This window comes from Melanerpes formicivorus, unplaced genomic scaffold (genome assembly GCF_026170545.1).
Source record: "Melanerpes formicivorus ecotype bairdi unplaced genomic scaffold, bMelFor1.0.p_v2 SCAF_43, whole genome shotgun sequence".
Taxonomy (NCBI): domain Eukaryota; kingdom Metazoa; phylum Chordata; class Aves; order Piciformes; family Picidae; genus Melanerpes; species Melanerpes formicivorus.
In genome coordinates, this window is record NW_027142395.1 from 1,605,299 (window position 1) to 1,622,912 (window position 17,614).

General features: G+C 42.7%; 1 protein-coding gene across 1 annotated transcript in view; it reads left to right on the forward strand.

The window, feature by feature from the left end:
- The window catches only part of PPP1CB (protein phosphatase 1 catalytic subunit beta), a 36,423-nt gene extending 20,059 nt beyond the window's left edge, over positions 1 to 16,364 (forward strand). Inside the window, exons 5-8 of the mRNA XM_068158825.1 lie at positions 5,467 to 5,538; positions 10,607 to 10,758; positions 13,006 to 13,140; positions 14,585 to 16,364. Of these exons, the coding sequence (XP_068014926.1) occupies positions 5,467 to 5,538; positions 10,607 to 10,758; positions 13,006 to 13,140; positions 14,585 to 14,689 (464 nt within the window). The 3' untranslated portion in view covers positions 14,690 to 16,364. The remainder of the gene's footprint in view (positions 1 to 5,466; positions 5,539 to 10,606; positions 10,759 to 13,005; positions 13,141 to 14,584) is intronic.
- The last annotated feature ends 1,250 nt before the right edge of the window (positions 16,365 to 17,614 follow it).

Here is a 17,614-nt window from a genome sequence, read left to right on the forward strand (position 1 = left end):
GATCCAGATCTCACAGTTTAAGAATGAGATACAAAGTCACTTGTTCACTGAGATAGGTGGTTATCAGTGGCTAAAATCATGTAACAAATCTGTATCCAGAAAAAGATGGTGAAGGAATTCCTGCTTTGCTCTCATTGTAGCTCTTGTAAATTTTGTATTTAGGAAAACTGTAGAGAATGGATGGTGACAAAATACAATTTGTGTTTCTGGCTGTCCTGATTGGAGTTAGAACTAGCTCTGTTCAGTGATTTTTTTGCTATTCAGCTCAATCCCTTCTGAGTGACTGTGCTTTCTATAGTTGGCAACATATTTTTGCAGACCAGTGTTTGCTTTGAGAGGTGATAATATTTGATGTTTATAGTAACTGTCAAGGATTAGTATGCAGAAAGGCTCTTGCCTTTGACACTGTCCCATGCCACATCCTGGTCTCCAAGCTGGTGAAACATGGGTTTGATGGGTGAACCACTAGATGGATAAAGAACTGGCTTGATGGCTGCACCCAAAGAGTGGCTGTCAATGGCTCCATGTCCCAGTGGAGGCCAGGGACAAGCGGAGTCCCTCAGGGATCAGTCCTGGGACCAGGCTTGTTCAGTATCTTTGTGGTGCCATGGACAGTGGCACTGAGTGCACCCTCAGCAAGTTTGCTGATGACACCAAGCTGTGTGGTGCAGCAGACACGCTGGAGGGAAGGGATGCCATCCAGAGGAACCTTGACAGGCTGGAGAGGTGGGCACAAGCCAACCTCATGAGGTTCAACAAGACCAAGTGCAGGGTCCTGCATCTGGGTCGAGGCAATCCCAGGCACAAATCCAGGCTGGGCAGTGACTGGCTGGAAAGTAGCCCTGAGGAGAGAGACTTGGGGGTGCTGGTGGACAAGAAGCTCAACATGAGCTCTCAGTGTGCACTTGCAGCCCGCAAAGCCAATCAGATCCTGGGCTGCATCAGGAGAAGTGTGGCCAGCAGGTCATGGGAGGTGATTCTTCCCCTCTATTCAGCTCTGGTGAGACCCCACCTGGAGTACTGTGTCCAGTTATGGAGCCCCTATTACAAGAGGGATCTGGAGGTGCTGGAAGGTGTCCAGAGAAGGGCCATGAGGATGATCAGAGGGCTGGAGCACCTCTCCTATGAGGACAGACTGAAGGAGTTGGAGCTGTTCAGTCTGGAGAAGAGAAGACTCCGAGGTGACCTAATTGTGGCCTTCCAGTATCTGAAGGGGGCCTACAGGAAGGCTGGGGAGGGACTTCTCAGTGTTAGTGATAGGACTAGGGGGAATGGAATGAAGCTGGAGGTAGGGAGATTCAGGCTGGATGTGAGGAGGAAGTTCTTCCCCATGAGAGTGGTGAAACCCTGGAATGGGTTGTCCAGGGAATTGGTTGAGGCCCCATCCCTGGAGGTGTTTAAGCCCAGGCTGGATGAGGCTCTGGCCAGGCTGATCTAGTGTGAGGTGTCCCTGCCCATGGCAGGGGGATTGGAACTAGATGATCCTTGTGGTCCCTTCCAACCCTGACTGATACTGTGATGATACTATGATACTTGCTCCTGTGGAGACCAAGGTCATTGCTAAATCTTATGTATCATGCTGAGGGTGCAGAAATAGGACCGATGCATCAAAACTGACCAACAAGGTCTTTCATTCCCTGTATACCATATTCAGTATAAAGCTGAGGGATTGCCAGGGCTAAGAGTTTCTCAGGAAATGTAGTATTTACTACTTTACTATATGATAATTGTCCCTTGAACTTGTACAGGCCTCATCTGTAACTGAGATGACTTGTCACTCAACAGCTGACCTGCAGCTGTGAAACAAAGTTAAAAGATTACTGAATGTGCTGTGTGCTCCTAATAAATGCAAGCGGCCGTTCAGCACATGAAAAGCCTTGCCCTCTTTCTGCTCTTCTCCAATCTTATCTAAACTGCATTCCAGATCCCATGAAGTCATGGACGGTCAGCGCCCCTTCATGGTGTTACTGCTGTCATAAACACTGAGGCAGCGACCTAAACGGTTGAGCTCTGCGGGAGGCTGAAGCTAGCATGTAGCTAAGGTAGGTGCCTTTTTTACTATATTGCGCATTTTTGCATAGTTTATTTTAAAAATATTGTCCTCTGGGATATATAATAAAACTTTGCAAAACCGCATAACATAGTAAAATAAAAGGCACCTAACTTACCCCAGTAGCCTGTCTACTATTGCTCGGAATCCTGAGTCAGCTTTTTTTACCTGGACTTTCCAGGGCTGAGGTCTCTCTTGCAATATAAGTCAAACCTCTCTTCCCATCCCTGTCTCTAAATGTTTGTGCTGCTGAAAGGCTCTTTCATTGTATCTTTTCTACCCCTGTCTTTCCATATTGCTCACACAAGTTACATTTTGGCCTTTTCTTAAGGCTGTCTTCTTGACTTCTGACTTTGCTCTTTATCACAGTATCACCAAGGTTAGAAGAGATCTCAAAGATCATCAAGTCCAACCCATCACCACACACCTCATGAGTAGACCATGGCACCAAGTGCCACATCCAATCCCTTCTTGAACACCTCCAGGGATGGTGACTCCACCACCTCCCTGGGCAGCACATTCCAATGGCAAACGACTCTCTCAGTGAAGAACTTTCTCCTCACCTCGAGCCTAAACTTCCCCTGGTGCAGCTTGAGACTGTGTCCTCTTGTTCTGGTGCTGGTTGCCTGGGAGAACAGACCAACCCCCACCTGGCTACAACCACCCTTCAGGTAGTTGTAGAGAGCAATGAGGTCTCCCCTGAGCCACCTCTTCTCCAGGCTAAGCAACCCCCGCTCCCTCAGCCTCTCCTTGTAGGGCTTGTGCTCAAGGCCTCTCACCAGCCTCATTGCCCTTCTCTAGACACGTTCAAGTGTCTCCTGCTTCATTAAACCTTATTCTATGACCATTCCTGACTTCTCCATTTTACTTTTTATATTCTTCACAGCATTGTTCTCTTATCTATGATCCCACTGTCTTCTTTAGAGACCTCTTGTGATTACTTTCAAGTTTCCATATTGTAGTGTCATGTTGATGGAACACATTGGTCTTACCACGTTGGGTTTAAGCTCTGAGATGTGGGAGTTAAGTTAGCTTAGCAGAATACTGAATTAATCGAATTAACCAGGTTGGAAAAGACATTAGAGATCGAGTCCAACCTATGACCCAACACCATCTAATCAACTAAATCATGGCACCAAGCACACCATCCAGTCTCTTCCTAAACACCTCCAGTGATGGTGACTCCACCACCTCCTTGGGCAGCACATTCTAATGGCCAGTCAGTCTCTGTGAAGAATTTCTCCCTAATGTCCAGCCTAAACCTGCACACATTGGAATTCTGTTTCACTTGTGACACCAATGACAGTGTATCTTGACATCTAGTTGGTAATCTTGCATGGTGTCCAAAGATACCTGAGGAGTTTCCTGGACTGCACTATAAAAATAAGTAACCATAACTCACTACCAATTCTGCATAATAAAGGAGTGATTCAGATGCAGAGGCTTGATTTGATTGGTCTGCCAGGAGCAGTGGCAATTCATTTGAAGTTTCCCTTAGGGAAAGGGTGCTTTTGTGGTTCAGGAAGGAAGTACCCAGAATGATACTTTTTGTGTGCTTAGCTGCCATTATGTGAGAGAGAATTCAGTTTTGGACTTTTCAGTTGTCTTTCAGTACACAGTAGGTTGCAGCAGTCACTGGAGGGGGAGAATCTTCCCATGCAGCTTGAGTAGCCTGTGTTTGCATTCTTATTTTCATTTAATACTGTTCATGTGCACCCGTTGTCTGTGGACCTGAATTTGACACATTTCTTTGGTGCGTAGGGGGAGTTAGAAAGATGCTGGGGGAACAGGCTTCTTGGGTGGTTACAGAGAAGTCTGCTTATACACAGGCAGTTTTGTAGATCTTTGCTATTTTACAGTTATGTAAAATAGCACCAAATGTAACAGCTATAAGGTTAGGGCATGGTTGTAAAAATAATTTACATTCTTTCAAAGAACTTCACATTTTGGGTGCAGCCTGAAATGCTGAAAGCTGTGTGTGACCTCAGGGAAGTTCACAAACTGGTTGCTCTTACTTCGCTCGGATTTCTCCATCACTATCTTGGGGTGTGGTGTTGAGTAGACTCCACATACCTTTGTGCTAACACAATCTGCATGCAAATAGATGAGTTTTGAGAGAGGTACAGTCATAGGTTGGTCAAAGTTTAAATCCCAAATTGTCCGCTTGAATTTGTATTGGTATCTCGGTAGTGTTTAAGTAGAATTGACTTAAAGCTCCTGTGATGTGCTGTTTGATGTTAAGATTTCTACCATCTTTCACAACCTCAAAGTAACAATGTGAAGACTTAACAAGCTGATGAGGATAGAGGCTTTTATCCTAAGACTGCTTCAACAAAAGTAATCTAGAATATTAATGCTTGACAGAAAGTTCCTCGAAGTTTTTATACCAAATGCCTTGGAGTCATTGTTCCTTTAGCATGTATGCTGCCACTGTGCAAACTCTCTCAGCTGAATTTAGTTTGTATGGTGACTCCACTGACAGATTTTCTTATGGCAAAGGTCTGAACTGAGTCAAATGGATATGGCTCGTTAATATGAAATATGTTTCAACACAGCTTAGGTCTTCATGCCCTGTTTCCAAGTTGGCAACTTTCTTAATTAGGTAACCTTGACCTGAGTCATTTAAGACACTTTAGAACCCTTATTGAAGGAGATGTTAAAATGCTAAAGCATCTGGTAGGCTTTCTGTCATGCTTGTATTCCTCCATTAGAAAAGCTCTAAATTGTGTATTTGAACTGTTCCAAGAGTGGGCTTCTAATTCTGTGCTTTGTCTGCAGTTGCATGTTAATATGGCAAAACTATATAAAAAAGTGCTGTGTCTATAATAAATTGGGGTTTCGAGTAACCAAGGTACAATGATTCTATAAGTGACTAAGCCACTGAGTTTAGTAGATATAGATGACCACCTTTGTTCTCCTTTTCTATTGTATTTTCACACTCTAGTATTTACAGTATCTATTGAAGGCCGTTCAGCTGAAATTAGTGTCTTGATTCCAGTCACACCTTCAGTCTGTTTTGGCTTGTGGCCTTCTAAAGGGGTAGGAGATATACCTTTAGGTTTTATAAAGTAAAGTGGTTGTAATGAAGGTTGTCTGCACCCAGTTTGTGTTAGATAATGTGAATGCTATCCTTCACTGGTTCTCTGTTTAGTTGTTTAGCAGAACATACTTAACCTCAGAGTTCTTTGTGTGGCTAAAAAGAAGGTAGAAAACCAATTAAAACCTCTTGCCAATTTCACTTGCATAATTCTCTGTGCCTCTGTTCAAGAACTTAATTGTCTATAGCAGACTGTCTTTTGCTTATATTACAGTGGAAACAATGGATTCTGTATGACTTGGAGCCTCTAGTTCTGTGTTCTCTGGAACCCTTTTTACAGGTAAAAAACATTAAGTCACATGTTTTCTTCTACTTACAGGACTGTCTCCAGATCTCCAGTCAATGGAGCAGATCCGGAGAATTATGAGACCTACAGATGTTCCTGACACAGGTGAGTGACACAGAATTTACTGTGGATAGGTCTGAATTGGTGAACTGGATTTAATCAATTTCTGTACCGGAAATGCAGTGACTTTAACACAATGTCTGTGTGGGGTGTGACTCATGTTCCTCATTATGGCTGAGCTATGTTAGAGGCTATTGTCCATGCTACTCTTGCTTGTTGTAACAGACTAGCATACATACCCAAATTTGGGTATGTTACACACATAGCTTGCCTTAGAAATGTAATGAAATATCAAATGAAACCAAACAAATAGTTCTTTTTCTTGCTTTTAGTCTATCAAAAAACATAACTTTTGAAAGCTTGCTGAGTATAAGTGTTTGGGCTTCACTACAGTTGGGGCCATGTCGTCTTCCTCTTTAATATTCTGACTTATAGCTCCCACTTCACAAGCCCTGCTGCTATTAGGATGTCAATTGCTTGTATCAATGTGCTAGCCCTAAAATTTTCTTCTAATACAGTCTTTCTATTTAGATGTAGGATGTAAGTTGGACAGAAAGGGCTGCTGGTAATCTCTTGAGAAGTTTCATAAAGACTGTTGAGACCGTGGGATATTTATTTAAAGTGTTGATCTCAATGGTGGTCTGAGATTAACTTTCAGAGGAGATAACACATCTAAACCTAGTTTGAAACACACAATTGCAGTTAAACATTGGAGAAGAAAATTCTACTGGCTGTAATATTCTGCAGTGCTGCTGCATAGGGGCAATTCAGAAACTAACAGAAGTATATTGTCCCTTAAAACATTTATGCAAAATGGTATACATATATTTGATACTGAGAGGGATTACTAGACTGGTGAGTGTTTCTGTTCTACAGATTACTACACTGTTCTTCCTCTTGTGCTACTTATTCAATGCACGATTAATGTCAGTACAAAAGAGTCATTCTTTACATTTATTGCAGCTCTCAGAAAAAGATGTATTCAGTAGTCTAATAGAACAGAATTAACCAGGTTTGAAAAGACTTCTGAAATCATCAACTCCAACCTATCATCCAATACCATCTAATCAACTAAAACATGGCACTAAGAGCCTCCTCCGGGATTGGTGACTCCACCTCCCTGGGCAGCACATTCCAATGGCCAACAACTCTCTCTGTGAAGAACTTTCTCCTCACCTTGAGCCTAAACCTCCCCTGATGCAGCTTGAGACTGTGTCCTCTTGTTCTGGTGCTGGTGGCCTGGGAGAAGAGACCAACCCCCTCCTGGCTACAACCTCCCTTCAGGGAGTTGTAGACAGCACTAAGGTCTCCCCTGCACCTCCTCTTCTCCAGGCTAAACAACCCCATCTCCCTCAGCCTCTCCTCACAGGGCTGTGCTCCAAACCCCTCCCCAGCTTTGTTGCCCTTCTCTGGACATGTTCCAGCAACTCAACATCTTTCCTAAACTGAGGAGCCCAGAACTGGACACAGGACTCAAGGTGTGGCCTAACCAGTGCTGAGTCCAGGGGCACAATGACTTCCCTGCTCCTGCTGGACACACTATTCCTGATGCAGACCAGGATGCCATTGGCCTTCTTGGCCACCTGGGCACTCTGCTGGCTCATGTTCAGCCTACTGTCAACCAGTACCCCCAGGTCCCTTTCTGTTTGGCTACTCTCCAGCCACTCTGACCCCAGCCTGTAGCACTGCCTGGGGTTGTTATGGCCAATGTGTATAACCTGGCACTTGGATGTGTTCAATCTCATGCCCTTGGACTGTGCCCATCTGTCCAGCCTGTCAAGGTCCCTCTGCAGAGCTCTTCCAGCCTCTAACAGATCAACTCCTGCCCCCAGCTTGGTGTCGTCTGCGAATTTACTGATGATGGACTCAATCCCCTCATCCAGATCATCAATGAAGATATTGAACAGGATGGGGCCCAGCACTGATCCCTGGGGGACACCACTAGTGCCTAGCTGCCAGCTGGATGTGGCACCATTCACCACCACTCTCTGGGCTCAGTCCTCCAGCCAGTTCCTAACCCATTGCAGTGTGCTGCTGTCCAAACCATGGGCTGACAGCTTGGTCAGGAGTTTGCTGTGGGGGATGGTATCAGAGGCCTTGCTGAAGTCCAGGTAGACTACATCCACAGCCTGCCCCTTATCAACCAGGCAATCACCTGATCATGGAAGGAGATCAGGTTGAATACTACTGCTTGAGCCACCTCCACTTCAGGAATGCTTTTGTAAAACGTAGTTCTGGTTTCCATGGACACTCCACTGAAATCCTGTATATTCTTAGTACCTCCTGAAAATAAACATAGAGGCTTTTAATTTTTTTTTACAGGCATTTGATTTACAGAATGGTTTGCAGTCTTACTTTTGCTTTCAAAAGCAATAATCAGATGTTTACTGAAGGTAAACTGCAGTGTCCCATCAGAGATGTGTGTGTACAGTACAGTGACAAAGTCTTGGCCTTTTGGACCTACTTAAAACAACCTGTATCACAGAATGGAAGTGTATCTTGTGGACAAGGAAAAATACACTTAAGGGTCTCACCCATGTGAGTGGCACACGTCCTTGATAGATATCCCATTGTGAAGGGATGCCACTTGGTGAATGTTTGTGTTGATACAGAAATTCTTAGTAGATGATTGTGTAGCATATGCTGAGAAGATTAAATCATTATGATGTTTCTTCTAGCTGATGAGAAAAGCTTTTTTCAACCTCAACTGCAGTTTATCTTGGAGGTACAGTAATGGGGTTTGGAAGCTGTTGGCTCAAGTCTGACTTTGTATTTCTACTTAAGTCACTGTTAAGAATATTTGTGTTTTGTTAGGCCAGGCTATAAATGATACATTTTGGTCAGCATTGCCAATTATTTCCTTATTAGGAAACTAACCCCCTCTCTTGTGTGATCTTGTGTATGTTGTATCAGCAGTGTTGTGATTTACTCCTGGTCAGGTGAAGCTATTGCGGTGGTAGATGTTACACGTTTAAATGCAAACCTAATTCAGCAGAGCAGCTTAGTTTAGACAAACTTGTGAGGTTCTGTTACACCACTGCTAACGATTATAGCACAGGTTTGTCTACTGTGTATAGCCCTAAAGATTATTTGATCTGGGGGGAAGAGAATAGAAGAGGAAACATTCCCTAAGCATCTGAGATGAGCAGCTTCTGTCCCCTCTTATTCATGTAAGTAACCATCAGGGATTGTAGCACAACTATTCTGAACTATTTTGAACTATTTTGAAAAACATATTACTCAATATAGAACTAAATTTCAGTGAAGCTTTTGTCATACACTATTTGGTGTATTTCTAGATAGATACTGTATCTGAAATTCAGTTGCACTTGCTCTGTTCTTTGTCTTTTAAAAACAAATGAAATGGAAACCTCTGCTAGAGAGGGATTGGTACAGAAGAGGTTTGATGGCTGTAAATACAGAATGGTCTAGTTTCACAATAGATTTCAGACATCACTTTTGCTTGAATAGAATGAACCAGGTTGGAAGAGACCTTTGAGATCATTGTGTCCAACCCATCATCCAACACCATCTAATCAACTAAATCATGGCACCAAGCACCCCATCCAGTCTCCTCCTAAACACCTCCAGTGATGGCTGGCCACACTGTTCGTGATGCAGGCCAGGATGCCACTGGTCCTTCTTGGCTGCCTGGGCACACTGCTGGCTCATATTCAGCCTACTGTCAACCAGTACCCCCAGGTCCCTTTCTACCTGGCTGCTCTCCAGCCACTCTGACCCCAGCACGTAGCACTGCATGGGGTTGTTGTGGCCAATATGTAGAACCAGCACTTGGATGTGTTCAGTCTCATGCCCTTGGTCTCTGCCCATCTGTCCAGCCTGTCAAGGTCCCTCTGTAGAGCTCTCCTACGCTCTAATAGATCAACTCCTGCCCCTAGCTTGGTGTTGTCTGCAAATTTACTGATGGACTCAATCCCCTCATCCAGCTCATCAATAAAGGTATTGAACAGGATGGGGCCCAGCACTGGTCCCTGGGGGACACCACTAGTGCCTGGCTGCCAGCTGGATGTGGCACCATTCACCATCACTCTTTGGGCTTGGTTACAACTGGAGGGATCTGGTTTTTAAGAAATAGCATCTTCAGTATTTTGTTCAGCAAATAACCAGACATAATTGTAAATCAAACTTCTGATTGCCAGAGAAAGGAGCCTGCTGGCATCTCTTTCAGGTTATGGAATAGTGGTCTTAAATATTTAATGCCAGTGTTAGTCATCACAGTTAAAATACAACTTCAAGGAAAACTATGAAATGCATTTTGAGTGCTTTGTTGTTTTGTTTGTGTGTAGTTGAGTTGGCCTGTTTTCTTCTCATGTGAAAGTGTTTTGAAAGTTCTATGTATAGAGGCATTGCAGTTCTATAGAAATTCTTTTCTAGTACCCAGTTTTAACTCCAGAGTTAGCTGACCTTTCATTGGCAGCAGAAAAAACATACTGACCAGTATTAAAAAGCCAGAGAGGTTTGTCATTCTAGTTTAGGTCCCAGACTGTTTGGCATGAGACTCTTTGAAAACGCAGTGCTAGTCCAAGCAAACTGAAAGTGCTGCCTGAGCAACGTAACAGGATTTTGCCATGTTAGGTTTTTGTTTAGTCACATAAGGTTATTCACTCGTGTTTGGAAAAGTAAGACTCAAAGCTGTTCCGTGTTCTTAAGCTTGTGGTAGAAGTTTATTTGCTGTCTTTATGACTGGACTTGCATAGGAACTTGAAATTTACTGCACCTTTCAAACTAAGCTTTGTTGTTGAGCTGTGAAATGGATGGTTTCTTTTTAAAGTGCACTCACTGCGGTATTTTTAAACTCCTCAAATGCTCACTGTGAACATGTTGAATATTACTGTTAAACACTGTTTCAAATAATTATTTGGCTCTGATTTTGGTTATCTCAAGGTACTGTCAGTGCTGAGGCAGGGGAAAAAAATCTCCAGACTTGTGCAAGCCACGTCTTTTGTTGGGCGTGCAGTTTAAGTGTTGCTGAATTTGTTGCTAAGGCTTATTTTCTTTAGGAGAGGTGCTTTGGTAATTACAATAAAACTGTTTTACACTGTAGAATGATAGTTCCTAAGACGAGTATCTTCACTTGTATTGTTTTCCAAAGGCTTGCTGTGTGACCTGCTGTGGTCTGATCCAGACAAAGATGTGCAAGGTTGGGGTGAAAATGATCGCGGTGTCTCTTTCACTTTCGGTGCTGATGTGGTCAGTAAATTCCTGAACCGTCATGATCTGGATTTGATCTGTCGAGCTCACCAGGTATGAATTATGTTGCTGTTGCTTAAAACCTTTCTGTCTAGACTTTATGCCTCTTTGGTGCTGCTTATATTTGAAACTCTTAGAAGAAAAATCTTCCTAATAAAGGGATAAGGCCATGTCATTCTGTGTCATGTTGAACTGAGTGTCTAACGTCAGTTAAATAAGACTAACACTGGATTACCTCATTTGATCTTTTGTATTGTCTAACAGTAAACAGACAATACAAAAGAAAAAGATCAAATGTTCAGAGTGCATTTAATGCTTCCATGATGTGGAAATAGTTGAATAGTTGAACATTCAGAGGTGAAGTGTCCAGGTTTCAAGTGGCAGTGTGACTTGAATTTGAGATTCACACTGAAGATTCAGAGGCCTTACATTTCAGAAGCAATCAGTTCTCTGGTAGTTTTGGCTTAAACTATTTCCACGTCATGGAAGTATTAAATGCACTCTGAACATTTCTGAAACAAAATCAGTACATAAAAGCTCTTATTGCTGCCTTCATTTTGGTTCAGCTATCTAGAGTGCATTGGCACAGGCTGACCTACTGAAACATGCAGAAGGCTAGTTTTATTTTTATCATCACTAAGTACTCCAAGTGCACTTGTTCTGGTTTTTTGTTGGTGTGTTCTTTGGTTGGTTTGGGGGGATTTTTTGGGTTTCTCTGTGTGTGGTTTGGTTTCTTTTTTTCTTTGTGTTCATTAGGTTAATCGTGCATCCCAGCCAGGTGGAGACAGGTTTCCCTTTCCTGAATAACACATAACTTCCATTATTCAGTAATTTTTAAAAGCTGTCCCCTGCTGTGAAACAAAAATAAGCTTTTTATTCTGTGTCAGTCTGTGGTTTGTATATGCTATCAGATCACTTAAATGTTCGTCTTGAAATTTTATTGCTGAAATATTAGAGAAGTGTAGTGAATGTGTGGAATGAATACTAATATTTCTAAATTGATGATCAAGATTGCTACCAATTTGCTATATAGATGTAGAATAGAATAAACCAGGTTGGAAAAGACCCTTGAGATTGAGTCCAACCTATCGTCCAACACCATCTAATCAACTAAACCATGCCACCAAGCACCCCATCCAGTCTCTTCCTAAACACCTCCAGTGATGGTGACTCAACCACCTCCCTGGGCAGGACATTCCAATGGCCAATCTCTCTGGGAAGATCTTCTTCCTAACACCCAGCCTAAATGTCCCCTGGTGCAACTTGAGACTGTGTCCTCTTGTTCTGGTGCTGGTTGCCTGGGAGAAGAGACCAACCTCTGCCTGTCTACAAACCCCCTTCAGGTAGTTGTAGAGAGCAATAAGGTCACCCCTGAGTCTCCTCTTCTCCAGGCTAAGCAACCCCAGCTCCCTCAATCTCTCCTCATAGGGCTTGTGTTCCAAGCCCCTCACCAACTTTGTTACCCTTATCTGAACACGCTCCAGCAAGTCAACATCCTTCCTAAACTGAGGGGCCCAGAACTGGACACAGGACTCAAGGTGTGGCCTAACCAGTGCAGTATACAGGGGCAGAATGACCTCCCTGCTCCTGCTGGCCATACTGTTCCTGATGCAGGCCAGGATGCCATCAGCCCTCCTGGCTGCCTGGGCACACTGCAGGCTCATGTTCAGCCTATCATCAACCAGCACCCCCAGTTCCCTCTCTGCCTGGCTGCTCTCCAGCCACTCTGACCCCAGCCTGTAGCACTGCATGGGGTTGTTGTGGCCAAAGTGCAACACCTGGCACTTGGACTTCTTGAATGTCATCATGTTGGATTCTGCCCATCTGTTCAGCCTGTCAGGGTCCCTCTGCAGAGCTCTTCCACCCTCTAACAGATCAACACCTGCCCCCAGCTTGGTGTCGTCTGCAGTTTTACTGATGACTGACTCAATCCCCTCATCCCAATCATCAATAAAGTTACTGAACAGTACATAACAGGTCTAACACCTAATTGTGAATATCAGCTGTGAAAGGCTGGGAATTCCTCAACTGTCGTGGGGCTTCCAAGCATGAAAATCCTGGTCAAACTGATGTACATTTAACGGTGGGAGTGTCAGAGTGGTTCAGCTACCTGACTTGGCATTGATGCCAGAATAAAACAAAATGGCTGAAGCGATTGTCTAAAAGGCAAGACATAAAATACGTTTTTGATGAGTTCTCTCTATCTCTGTAAAACATATCCTGTTTGCCTCAAGTCTGGCTCTTCTCTTCAAAACTCACCTTTGTTTTTGTGTGCTGTGTTGATTTGTCTGGTGTTGACAGGTGGTTGAAGATGGATATGAATTCTTTGCTAAACGGCAGTTGGTCACGCTGTTCTCAGCTCCAAATTACTGTGGAGAATTTGACAATGCAGGGGGCATGATGAGTGTGGATGAAACTCTAATGTGTTCCTTTCAGGTATGATATATTTTACATTAGTGTTACTTCATATGCAGAGTTACACGAACTGAGTTTGTCTGCTTGATGATGTGCGTATGGTTACTCTAAGGCAATATAGTAAAGCTAATAATACAATGCAGTGAGTAGTAGCTAGTAGAATAGAATAGAATTAACCAGGTTGGAAAAGACATTTGAGATTGGGTCCAACCTATCATCCAACACCATCTTAATCAACTGAACCCTGGCACCAAGCATCCCATCCAGTCTCTTCCTAAACACCTCCAGGGATGGTGACTCCACCACCTCCCTGGGCAGCACATTCCAATGGGCAGTCTCTCTTTCTGTGAAGAATTTCTTCCTAACACCCAGCCTAAACTTCCTCTGACACAGCTTGAGACTGTGTCCTCTTGTTCTGGTGCTGGTTGCCTGGGAGAAGAGACCAACCCCCACCTGACTACAACCTCCCTTCAGGGAATTATAGACAGCAAGAAGGTCTCCCCTGAACCTCCCCTTCTCCAGGCTAAGCAACCCCAGCTCCCTCAGCCTCTCCTCATAGGACTTGTGCTTAAGGCCACTCCCCAGCTTCGTTGCCCTTCTCTGGACATCTTCCAGCTGCTCAACATCCTTCCCAAACTGAGGGGCCCAGAACTGGACACAGGACTCCAGGTGTGGCCTAACCAGTGCTGAGTACAGGGCACAATGACTTCCCTGCTCCTGCTGGCCACACTGTTCCTGATGCAGGCCAGGATGCCATTGGCCTTATTGGCTGCCTGGGCACACTTCTGGCTCATGTTCAGCCTACTGTCAACCAGTACCCCCTAGGCCTCCCCTCTGCCTGGCTGCTCTCCAGCCCCTTTGACCCCAGCCTGTAGCACTGCATTGCGGGGGGGGGGGGGGGGGGGTTGTGGCCAATGTATAGAACCTGGCATTTATACTAAGATAATATACCTGAGCTGCAGAAAGGACTGCACAGCAAGCTGGTGTTTGTGGACAATTAGAATGGCAAACCAGCTGTTCTCCTGAGAACTCTGTGGGATTTGCTGTTTTCCAAACTGCTGCATATTAAGTTACTCCCTCTATTCAGATGCTCATTTCAAATTTTAATTAGGTGATTACTTTTAGTCATTTCTTGTGATTATCAGAGTATCTTAATTATGCAGGCTAATGATTTTTGGGACTGGTTTAGTGTGGTTACTCTGAGATTTTAATCCCTACTCCTTCCTGTACGTGTTTTCAGTCTCTTTTCTTTCCATTTCCCACCCCAATGTAGTGGTAGAACTAGAAGTATTTAGAAATGCTATTACTGATGTATGTAAGATAAAAAGAAATATGTATAGAAAGGTAGTTTCTACCTCACTTCACCCCTTTCGTTTCTGCTGAATGAGATTCCATGTTAGTTTAACAGTGTTTGAAATGTTCCTACGTGTCACTGGCTCAAAAAAACTTCTTCATTTTCTCTAAGATATTAAAACCATCTGAAAAGAAAGCCAAGTACCAGTATGGTGGACTGAATTCTGGGCGTCCAGTCACTCCACCTCGGACAGCTAATCCGCCGAAGAAGAGGTGAAGAAAGGAATCGTGTAGAAACGCCACCAGATCTGTCAAGGACAACTCCATATTACAGTATATAATAAGTGTGCACTGTAAAACCATCCAGCCATTTGACACCCTTTATGATGTCACACGTTTAACTTAAAAGAGACGGGTAAAGGATCTTTATTGGTTTATTTTTCTTTTCCTCCTAGTAGAAAGATGTGCGACGCTGTATTGTAACAAGTTTAACTCCAACTTCTAACATCCAACATAGAGTAAAAACAAAATTAGGGGAAAAAAAAAAACCCAAACAACTGTTGCAACTACATACTCACATCTACCACGGTTTCTAAAGTTGACCAACATCCCAGTTAAACCTTGATGTAATAGTTAAACCAGACGAGAGCATGATGTTCCATTTGTGTAATGTGGTCTTACTGTTGCCTGATTGCTTTTACTTTGGTTATTTTGTAGCTAGAACGATGCCACTGTCGTATGTAGTCTTACTTCCTGGCCCTCTCTCTCAAATTGAAATGAGAAAGGGGCTTTCTAGAACAGCCATTGATCCTTATCCTCCCTCTAGCCCCCTGTCGTTCATCATAATGCTGCCCAAATGAGTGCCCATTTATAATGCAGAATTTATAGTCGGATAGTGAATAAAAGGTAAACTTGAGTCCAAAATGCCCAAACTGGACAGCTTGACAGCCAACATGAATTGAGGCAGAAACCTGTCTTGACTTTTTAATTCAAATTGTCCCACATGGAATTTGTGCACTACACTATTTTAAATTATTGACATTACACTGTGCTATGGCACTTCAGTTAATTTAGGATGAAAATGATATTGCCTATTAGTTGGTAACTTGATTATGTGGTACCTTGGCTTTAGTTTTTATTAGCATGAAACACCCTTTGGCATGCTTAGCTTCCAGGTAACTCCCTACCTGCATCAAAATTCATCTTATATAGTTCCACAGGACATGAAGATCCTTATTTGCTAAGCCTTTGAGTGCTGACCTTCTTTTTCATGAGAAGATACGTTTAAATGGACGTTCATCAGTGAGCAGTAGGCTAGCTGATAAGTGGTGAGCTGCAAATGCTATAGGAATGTCCAACATGATCATAAGGCTTATGTCACTACAGATTTTATCCTTTGGATTTTCATGATCGAATTTCATATACTATTGTATAAACTTCTGCTTTGTAGTGTACTATAGTAGCAATAACTTCTGTACATGATCAAGAGTTATGCAGTATTTCTTTTCAGTTCTCTCCTTTCTTAAAAGAGTCAACATTGGCAAATGGCAGGATACAGAGAAGATACAAAACTAGGCTAAACGAAAGGCACGAATTTGTGATGATTTAGGATTCAATACGTACTGGATATAACTACACAAGCTTTTACTGAATTTTGTCAAGTATATAAGGTTTTGGGGGGAAAGCTTCAGATTTGTACCATTCTAAATGTGCACCAGTAGATGTAAAACTCTTGACTTCAGTATTGTTGTTCAACATGTTAAATTGAAGATTCTGGTAACTTAGGTTTTATGAACTGGCACATTAATGCAAGAGGTATATTGATTTCTGACACAGTGAGTGAGTTCTTTTAAAATGGATTTAAGTCTCTTTTCTAATTCCATTTTGGTTTAAATACATATTTTAAATGTAGGGTTTTTTTCATTTAGTAAAAGTTGTCTAATTCATTTAAATGAAGTCTGACTGGTTTATTTGAACATACCTTATTGTTACTCCAGTAGTGTGGAGTTTGGTTCTTTAAAAACAAACAGCAAAACCCAAACTACTTAGTGTGTATATAAATGTTACTGATTTATATTGGATTGGTGTGTGAACAGTGGTTTAGTTTACCCCACCTTGAAGCAAACACCAGAGTTCAATACACAGAATGAAATGCGGATTTCTTCTGATACTGCTCAGACACTTGTTCTTGAACGTCAGTGATGAGAGCTGTGTGAGCGTAACTTCAGTTTGTGACAAGGTAATTAATCAAATCTGGTCTGTAACTTTCTGCTGTACATCATTGCTCACTTGGTTTAATTTTACAAATTCTGACAGTGCTGGATTTTACCAAGTGCCAGCCTTTATTATAATAATCACCCTGTCACCAGAAGTCTTGATTAACTCGCTTCCGTTTTTCCCCTCTAGTTTCTGGAAAAATGTCTTTGTATCATAAAACGTTTGAGTGTAAAGCTGTGTGTTATGGGAGTACCTAACATGCTTGCTTGTATTACAGATGCTATGTCTAATAAAGTCTTCAGGCCTTTTTATGTGTCCTAAAGAAATAGGAAATTCTTAGTTTGTTTTGTGGTACTAGAAAGCCAGATCTGATAGTGGTGTTCTGAAGAGTTCCTGTTTTAACAGCAGCAGTTGTTTGCAAAGGAACTGAAAGCAGTTTTGCCTTCTGCAGAGCTTGGGCATCTGCTAACATCTCTCATCATCCTATATTGCAGAAAAAATGACATTCTTCAATAACCTTATCTCTACAGAGATGATTGATATTTCAAACTAAAAGCAGGTCAGAAGCATCAGGTACTTAACTTGCCATACCCCTTCAGCTTAAGTTGACAATGTTCATATAGGTCTTCAGTATTTTTAATTATTGCACATTGTGGAAGAGGTAGAAAAAAGAACCTGTATCTAATAATATATTCATTATATACTCAGAAAATGAATTCTTGCTTCTGTGGAAATTGCTAGTGGCTTAGTTGCTAATAAGACTTCACCATGTAAATATTTTGTTTGTACAAGCCTAAAATGCTGCTAAATGGCACAGTGTCACAGGATTTTCAAACAAGCTGTTAAGAGGCTTATAAAACCATAGAATCAGTAAGGTTGGAAAAGACCTCAAGGATCATCAAGTCCGACCTTTCACCCAACACTTCATGATTACTAGACCATGGCACCAAGTGCCACATCCAGTCCCTTCTTGAACACCTCCAGG